Here is a 9,375-nt window from a genome sequence, read left to right as displayed (position 1 = left end):
GCGTGTCCCCGCGTCCCCGGGGGCCCCCCGTGAGGGAGCGGCGGCCCCGGGACACCCGTCTCCGCAGCGGGCTGGGCGGTGCCCGTGCCCTGGGGGCGGGGGGCCGCAGCAGAGGCGCTGGGCGGCGCCCGCGGGCGGCCGGCTCCTGGGCGCTCCCCCTCGGCGCCGGGCGGGATGGTGCGTCCCGCGGGGCGCGCGCGTCTCCCGCGCTCGGGCCGCTCGGCGCGGGCGGGGGCGCGGAGGGCGGGGGAGCGGCCCGCCTCGCTGGACCGGGCCGGGGCCGCGGGCCGCGCGGTTGGGGAGCGGGCCCTGCGGGGCGGGGCGGGCGCCGCCGCGGAGCCTTCCGGCCGCCGCGACCATGTCGGACCCGGCGCCCAGAGTTCCCGAGGAGATGTTCAAGGAGGTCAAGTACTACGCGGTGGGCGACATCGACCCGCAGGTACCGCGCCGCCCCCGCCCGCCGCGTCCCCGGCCCGGCCCCGCTCCCGCCGCGGGCGCGCGCCGGACGCAGGACGTCGGGCCCCGCCGCCCGGTCCCCCCGGCCTGGCTGCGCGGAGGCTGGGCCGCCCGGCGCGGAGCAGGCCCGCGGCCGGGGCCCAAGGAGAGGCAGGGGACCGGGGCTCTGCGGGACCCGCGGCCCGGGGGGTGGGGACCTCGGGGGCCGGGGGGAGGGCCGGAGACCTGGGCGGCGCTCTGCGGGACCCGCGGCGGGAGGGGGCCTGGGGGTGCGCTCAGACCCGAGAAGAGGGGCCGGCACGTGGGTGGGGGCTGCGCCCGGGCCCCTGTGGTGCACGGCGCCCCCGCGAGCCCGAGCTTGAGCCTAGCGCCGATTGTCGCCGTCCCCCGCCTGCTGGGGACCGGCGTCCCGTCGCATGGCCGTAAGCCCGCGAGCCGCCTCGGGCTGACTCCTGTCCTTCCTGCTGCCCGCTCCGCTGTCGGGGCTCCCAGGACGGTAGGTCGGGGAGGTGGAGGGTGACCGGTAGGAACGGGAGCCTTGGCGGTGGAGCTCGCGTGAGGACCCCGGGTTGTGGGCTGCCGAGGGCACGGTTAGCCGGGCCCCTGGCGTGGCCGCCGCGAGGGTTCGCGTGTCTGAGCCGCGCAGCCCAGGTCCTCTTGTGTTCGGCTGAGAAGCGCTCGGTTCACCACCAGCGAATTCGTATTCCTTGATCTTCCTGATTGGGAAAATTATACAGTAAATATGGAAAATGCCCTGGTAATACCGGCACACTAAATATTTAATTTTTTGTAGTTTGGGCGCGCGCCAGAGGATGTTGTGGATTTTCCTAAGCTTTTTCTGAATAATAAAGTGTTTAAATGTCAGAATGTTATCCTTCCATGGTGGGAAGGAATCTTAGTTGACTGTCTTTTTTAGGTTAATCTTCACAATATTCCCTTTCTTGACGTTGATTTGTGCAGTTCTGTCGCCTTGAGTGTCATTAGCACTGAGGGCTGAGTTTGGAGGAGAGGGCACATGGAGTGGGTGACCAGACCTGAGGCCTGGAATAGTGGGGACTGATATTTAACAAACTTGGTTGGCATAAAAGATATTGTGGAAGGCTGGTTGGTCTTGGCCTTCTAGAAGCTTGTGCAGTGGTATTTTAGTAACTAAACTCTCTTGGATGACCCCAGGGCAATCCTTTCTCTACTATAACTTTAGGATGAAAAGACTTTTAGCTTTGAATTTGAAAATAAGTAGATGCTGAACCCAGAGTGGTAAATGAGTGCCTGTAACAGTGGTGGATTTTTCCAGCGTTGTCTTGACAGTTTCCTTTTCTGTCCCTACCTGCCATTCTTCTTTTTCCTCTGTTTCCCACGCTCCCTATTTCATTTTAGGACTTTGGCTCTTACAGGGGTCTTGAACCAAATGTTACTTAAAACCTAGAACAAGCTGAACTGGAACCATATTTGGCCATCTATGAATCAAATCTAAGTGCTTAAAAATGTACTTGGCAAACCACTTTGATCTGAAACAGTATATTGTCTAAAAAGTTTAGAGCCAGATCATCTGATTCTCTGAATCTTATGGTTTAAGGAAGCTCACGTGGGTTTCAACATCTGCTACAGGTCAGGCATTGAACTAGGTACCAGGTATAATATAAAGATAAGACCTGGTATTATCCTTGAGGGGGGAGGGGGGACATTTTATGTATACATATATATCTATATATACACACGCACACATATATATATAGAAGACGTTATAGCACAGTGTGGCAGGTGCTGGAAGAATGGGTTTCCCTGCTGGTGTGCATAGGAGGAGGCCCCACTGAAATGTTTCAAAGTGGGTATCGTCTAAGTTGGGTCTTGAGATGAGCAGAAGTTAAGAAGAGAGTGATCCTTCAGGTGGAATGTATGTGCTCAGGAGTGAAGGCGTTAATGTCCATTGGGATACATCAGGATGACCCAGTTTATCTGAAGCAGAGTGACATGAGATAAATCTAGTAAAATAGAGATTCAGTAGTGGAGGTTGAAAAGAAGCTAGTGGTTTTGGCATCCTCAAGTCCATGAAAACTCTAACTCTTCAGTAGAGTGTAGGTAGAAGAGGCTGGGGAGCAGTGAGTTGAAGAGCGAATAGGAAGTGAAGACAGAAAGGCTGGACTGTTTCAAGAAATTTGTCATTAAAAGGAAGCAGAGAAGGTGGCCTGAGAAAAGGCCAGGTCCTGGGTCTGTGTGCGCATGTACGTACGTGTTACACAAGAATAGAACACTTCATTGTTTATAGACGGAGGGAGAGAGATTGAAATCTCAAGACTCATGAAAGCAATAAGATGAGAAACACAGACTGGAGGGTAGATACAGGAAAGGGTGCCTTTTTCTGTGAGACAGGTTGAATGGATGTGTGAAGTTAAAGATGCTTGGAGGTGATTTGTGGCCAATTGTTTTTCTCATTTATTAAATGAATACTTAGCATCTCCTCCAATTCACATGTATCATTGGTCAATAAAATATTCTAAATAAAATATTCTGAAAAGGTCATCCAACTTGTGGGTAGATTTAGCTGTGTGGGTACTGCGTCACCTTCATACATGTGCTCACTCAGCTCCTCTGAGCACACACCACTCTTCTCGGGTTCTGCCCTTCCCTCCACCTGCCCCTGAAGTCTCTGTTGTGGGCATTTACCCTCCAGCTCTCTCCCACCCTGCACTCGGGGGATCTCATTCACTCTAAGAGCTTTGGCTCCCATCTCTGATAGCTGGTGACTCCCTCCATGAAGTGGGACCTGAGTCTTTTCCTAGATACCCCTGGCTGTCTCTTCCTAGGCCCTCCGTGTGGCACCCCCAGAAGGGCTCCCCGCCCTCTGCTCCTGTGTCACGTTCCTCGAGCAGTACTCTCGTTCCCCCAGCACATTTCGTTCCTTGCTTGTGTGCCTGCACCCCTTCCAGTCACCAGTCTGGCTGATTCTCTCACATCTTTCTTGCTGTCCCTAGGGATATTCCTTTAGTTGGTCTCCTGTCTCCTTCACCTGGATTATTGCAGTTGTTTCTTAATAGGTCTCCTGGCTCCAGTCACGCAGCCAACCCAACCCATTCTTCTCACACTGACAGTAATCTTCCTGTAAAATCTCATCATGCCACTCTCCTGCTTAAAGCCCTCCAGTGTCTCTCCAGAAGACACTTCTGTATTTTATTTCACAATAAAATACAAACATGTTTTCATGGCACACGAGAAAGACCATCTATGGTCTGATCTGTATTTACCTGCCCAGAGTGTTGAACGTTGCTCTCTCCCCACAATACACATATTTTTGCCTGGCTAACTCCTTTAAATTCGTGAGGATTCTGCTCATATATCTCATCTTCCAGAACCTTTCCCATCCCCAAACCTTTAAGTTTGAGGCCTGGGAATGTCGTGTGTGGAGCCCAGTCTGCGCACTCAGGGTTCTGCATTCTCAGTCCTTCTGTCTTCAGGACAGAGACGCTACTGAGTACCTGGCGCACAGTAGCCGGCATACTTAACTTGGTCAGTGAACCAAGACTTGCTGCTTTTTTTGGTCCACAAATGTTTCACTGCATATGACTCAGTGTAAGGTTATTAATTCTATGTGGAGAACATGGTGTGTTTTTATTAGAATTTTCATTGTTCACAATAATTTGTGTAAACCAAGAATGAAATGCAGTATTTTCCATTTTAATTTGTGTGTTTTTTTAAAGGTTATTCAGCTTCTCAAAGCTGGGAAAGCTAAGGAAGTGTCCTATAATGCCCTAGCCTCACACATAATTTCAGAAGACGGGGACAATCCAGAGGTTGGAGAAGCTCGGGAAGTCTTTGATTTGCCTGTCGTAAAGGTTGGTGGAAATCTAATAATTTTATGCATTTCATCATGTATCTTGAAAGCCGTTCATTGAAGTGTGAAGATAACTCTTTTCAGCCTGTTTGCTGAAGTACTGCTTTGTGTGGGGAGTGGCCAGATGAATAAAGCCCTTGGACATCTCAGTAACCTGCCTCAGCTTCCGGCCCTTGAGGTTAGATACCCCTGTAGCGAGGGTTCTGTACGTTACCAGTAACTCCAGGTCGATCAGCTTACACACCTGCTAAGGGGTGACCCCATTGTATCACTGTCTGGAAGCTCTCTCAGCTGAGGACACGTGTAGTAGGAAGTGGGTGGGTTGTCTTGAAGCAGATGGGCAGTGGTGAATTCTTATAAGAAAGTGTATTTGATTCCAAAAGCAGGCTAAGTCCTGTCGAGAGGTAAGTCCTGGAACAGGGTTACTGTCCCTCCCCGTTGTGATAAGTGGTCCTCATTTCCAGCTAGACAAGTTGAAGGGAGTCCGGTCCCCCATCTGCTGTGCTATTTAACTGCTCTCTGACAAGGGCCACAGTGACCATTTATAACACTGTCCACCTGGTGGCCATCTGTATCGGTATCCAACTTGACCTGTGGGTAGTTTATTCTAGACAGTGGGGGCCTCCGCTGGTGGCTGAATTGTTCAGAGTCTGTTGATCTACATACCATGCTGCTTTGTTGTGGCTGATACTTGAGTTGACTGCTGATAAATGTATGATTTTAAGATTTAATTTTGATCCTTTAACTTTTTCTAATCTTCTGTATTATATATTTGTTTTAAAATAGTTCTGTTCCACTACCGTTGTTTTCTCCTCTTCATGCTATTAAATGCTTTGCCTTAAAAAAAAATCAGTATGAAAGTTATTGTGGTTTAGTAACAACAGAGGTAGGAGTTAGGAAAGATTGCCGTTAAGTCAGGCTGGGAAGCAGAGAAGCTGGCTGGCTGCTGGGAACTGTGAACTACACACCAGTATTCAGGGTCTGAACCTCTGTCTTACAGGCTTAGAAACTTGATTTTTGAAAATAAACCTGAAAGCAGATCTGTCTCACGAGAAGATTCTCATAAACCAAACTCTCAAGAGACTGCTGTGTAAGTCAGAATGGCTATTAATTTGCAGCAATGAAATGCAGTGGTCACGTTCCTACACTAGAGTGCCAGTTTCGGCGTGGCCGGCTTGGGCTCCCTCTGCAGCAGATCCTTTGTGAAGACTAAGTATCAGCAGGCTTCCTGGCCGGTTCACCTGATGCCGTTTTGTAAGAGAGACAGGCTTGACGGGCCACAGGCTGTGGGCTTGGGCACTGCTCTCTTGGACTCTGTTTTATCTCGGTTTGCTTCTATTCTTCCTTAGCTGTAGGGGCTGGGGCTCAGTCCCTTCTCCTGTCTACAAACTTTTTCTCTCAGACAATAGCCTGGAGCCTATTGTCTCATCAAAATGACTTCACGTATATTGTGTAGATTTCATAGTGAACCTTAAAAAGGCAGTCTTACTACCAGATTTTGGGGGCCTAGGTCATTGTTGCCAGACTGCCTACAGCAGTGGTTCTTACATCTGGTGGCCCCAAACCCCTTTTTGTAACAAATATTTTGTAATATCCCTTTTATTATACTGAAATGACATTCGTATGTAAGATAACATCATATAATTTAAAATATATATGTATGTGTGTATGTATGTTTATATATAAATTGCCAAAACTGAAATGTAAAGGAGAAAAAAAGGAAAGTACATAATAAGTATGCATTTCAGTGTGTAAATATTTGGGCACAGCCACACCAGAGGGTCGAATAATGAAGTCAGATGCTGCTGTAGATGGAATCACGGTGAACGTGGCTGCCACACATGCACACTGAGCCTGCTATCCCACAGGTGGAGTCACCAGCTGTGAGGTGACATTTCAGAACAGTAATCAACCCTTAAATTCTGAGCTAAACAAAGCAGTCTTCTTCCTTTTACACAGAAGTTGTATACTGGGAAAGTCAAGCTATAATAAGGCTGCATAAAAGTACCTATTACCCGGCATCTACCTACCACCATTTTGCCAGTCTAGCTTAATACATCCCATCCTGTTTTTACCCCTTTGGCTATAGTATTCAAAACAAATCCCAGGCATACTGTTATTTCATCTGTTTCGGCGTTCCAGCCTGCCTGTAATTGCTGGAAGCACCTGTGTTGTCTGAGGCCTCGGCATCGCCTTACAGGATGGTGGAACTGGTCCAGCAGTTTGCTTTCACTCCCGGATAGTGCTGGTAGACCCTAATGTTCTTGGTCTGAACCTGATACTCCATAGGGGGCTGCTGCTCCTGGGAGTCTGAGCTCAGCTGATGGAGGCGGCCACCTGGTTCCCTAAGCACCTACCCCTTGGCCTTTACCTTGATATTAAATTTGACAAATGCGTATTAAAAATAAAGTATTTTTATGCATGGTGACAGTTTATCTATCTTTTACATATTCGAATTTTATAGATGTTTAAAACTTGCTTCTTTAGGCACCAAAACCTTTAAAGTAATTTTTTTAGTGGAAGTATTTTCCTCAGCGGCCTTGGGGCGTCACTGGAAATGTTAATTGTGCTCACTTGCAGTGGGTTTATTTTTATATATTGTTATTGGCCTTTGGGATAAATTTAGCTCCTTATATTACTATGGTTTTCTGGTTCTCCATTTCTGCTTTATTGTTATTAGTGTGTCTTTGCTTCTCTTAACTTTGCATTATTTTATCTAGACGTATCTGAATGAGAGCTCAGGGTGATTCTGCCCTGTGTGGACTTTGATAGCTGGCCCAGCGGTCTTTCAGCGGGGATACCCATAGTCACCCCTCCCCCAAGCCCCAGAGAGACGACTTCCCAGGGTGTATGCTGCATGGATGCTTGTAGAGGGTACCTTTCCCGAGAGTGTGCACGCGTCCTTACATGGCCCTTCCAAAGAACACTGCCTGAGAACACTCCTCTGGTCACAGTAGCCGCTCTCCCACAGCAGATGAGAAAAGTCATACCTGCACCCTTCCAAATGGTATTACAGTGCATCGCCCCAGGCCCTGAAAATCTGCCTGTTCGCTAGACAAAGGGAAACTAGAAATACTGGTTTCAGGAAAGCCGCCTAGTGCTTGCCTAGTGCTCAACCATGCAACCGAGGAATTCCGAGGGGCTCTGAGTGTCACTGTTGAGAATAAAGCTGCCCACGGGAAGATGTTCTGAATGCAGAAGAGTCAGAGCCAGTGTAGGTTACTGATGTGGCCAATTCCCTGAAATTTAACTGGCATTTTCCCAGGACTATCAAAAAAATGTGAAGGTTACATTGGATAAAGTGCATGGATAGAAACACGAAGTGCTTTCTTTCAGCTTGGTGCACTTTATCCAATAAATTAGTTAAAACGTGATAAAATTATCATGAAATAATTATCCCAAGTAAAGCCAATCTTTATCTTGTAAGATGTTTAATATTCCTATGCTCCATTCGCAGATGATACACTTATGTAAACTTATGCTTCAGAATTGTTGATGTCACTTAAAAAATGAGGTATTTCGTTTTCTTTGGTTCTTTTAAGGTGTACATGACAAAAATAGTTTGAAGGTAGTTAGCTTGGAATGTAAGTTGCGTGAGAGCAAAGACTGCATTTCTAGTCTTCGTTGTATCCCCAGGGACGAACCATCTCTGCCACAGAATAGATTCTCAATAAATATTTGATGTATGAATTGAAGCCTGAGTAATGAGTATGTGTCTATGTTTCAGTTGGCTGAAGTTTCTGGAATTCAGCTGGCTAAATGAGGCATTGCTATATTTTTACATAGTAATTTTGTGAAGCAGAGCTATCAAGATAATGATTAATGTAATTTTCAAATTTAAATATAGAAATATAAGATAGGGTAATTTTTCAAAAATATAAATTACCCAAAAGGTAGTAATTAATCTAAGGTTTTGTAATTAATCTGAGTTTTGGAATGCATAAAAAGACTACCAGACAGTTAGAAATACTTTTTGTGGTTTATAAACAGTGTGTATCTACTTGGCATCACTGAAAAAAACTCACGAATTTAAACTTGATTGGATTCAGGATTCAAGGAAGGAACTTAGGAGGGGCTGATATACCTTGGATGAGGAGGGGGCGGGCATGGCTGTCAGATCCCTGTCCATTCAACTGTGAGACAGAATTCTAGCCGGCCTACAGGTGTAAGCAGTAATGAGTGTGTAAACCTAGAATTTAAATTTCTATACATACGAATTTTTTAAAGATCTGGTAGTGTTTCATTCTGTAATTGGGCTTTTCACCTTGGGTATTAATAACTAATCTTCAACTCTTGATATTTCTGCTACTTGAAAACTCATAATTGTAGTCTGGATGCTTTATAACAGAGCCTTTGATTTTTAGGAACAACACTAGTAAAATAATGTCATTTTGATTATAAATTGAAAAAAGTTTTTTTGATTTGAGTTAATGTTTTCTATTTCAGCCTTCTTGGGTGATTTTGTCCGTTCAGTGTGGAGCTCTTCTGCCGTATCCTTTTTGGGGGAAAGGAGGAGGGAAAGGATGATTCTGGGATTCAGACTGAAATGATCATTACTGAGTGAAAAGTGTGTTGTGTATATTCTCTATCCCTACTGTTTTCCATCCTGTATCAGATTTTATGTACCTGATCCTTGTCATCACCCGTGGAAGGGGGAGACCAGCTGTGTTGAGTAGCTCCAGGCTCGGACCTGGAGGCACGAGTTCTGGTTCTTCTGAGACTTGGCTTTATGATCTGGGGCAGTCGGCTTCTCTGGACCTCAGTGTTCTTGTCCCTGAAACAGATCATTTTTGTGTTGTCTAGTTAGATGGAATATTTCTAAAATTCTAATTCTGTATGAACCAAATCATGAACTATTTGAAGAACAGATTGGGGAAGAGACTGTCAGAACATTTTTAATTTTGTAACATGCATTGTTGTTCTTTTTGATTATGTTGGATGGGAGATTTATTAGTTCAGGGGCCGGCCCCGTGGCGTAGCGGTTAAGTGCGCATGCTCCGCTGCTGGTGGTCTGGGTTTGGAACCCCGGGCGTGCACTGATGCACCGATTGTCAAGCCATGCTGTGGCGGCGTCCCATATAAAGTGGAGG

General features: G+C 47.1%; 1 protein-coding gene across 5 annotated transcripts in view; it reads left to right on the top strand.

The window, feature by feature from the left end:
- Positions 1-286: 286 nt before the first annotated feature.
- The window catches only part of PAXIP1 (PAX interacting protein 1), a 54,781-nt gene continuing 45,692 nt past the window's right edge, over positions 287-9,375 (top strand). For 2 of the 5 annotated variants that reach the window (XM_087433553.1, XM_087433547.1), the window contains exons 1-3: positions 287-439; positions 4,152-4,286; positions 8,732-8,775. In XM_087433553.1, coding sequence (XP_087289679.1) covers positions 359-439; positions 4,152-4,286; positions 8,732-8,775 — 260 coding nt within the window. In that variant the 5' untranslated portion in view covers positions 287-358. Of the gene's footprint in view, positions 440-4,151; positions 4,287-4,369; positions 4,464-5,285; positions 5,376-8,731; positions 8,776-9,375 lie in introns of those variants that run through there. The other 3 variants (XM_087433570.1, XM_087433564.1, XM_087433557.1) reach the window with 3 other exon arrangements.

This window comes from Ceratotherium simum, chromosome 1 (assembly GCF_057802395.1).
Source record: "Ceratotherium simum simum isolate JZ-2026a chromosome 1, ASM5780239v1, whole genome shotgun sequence".
NCBI lineage: Eukaryota > Metazoa > Chordata > Mammalia > Perissodactyla > Rhinocerotidae > Ceratotherium > Ceratotherium simum.
The sequence above is the reverse complement of the archived record's forward strand: the minus strand, read 5'-3'. Positions and strand labels throughout refer to the sequence as shown.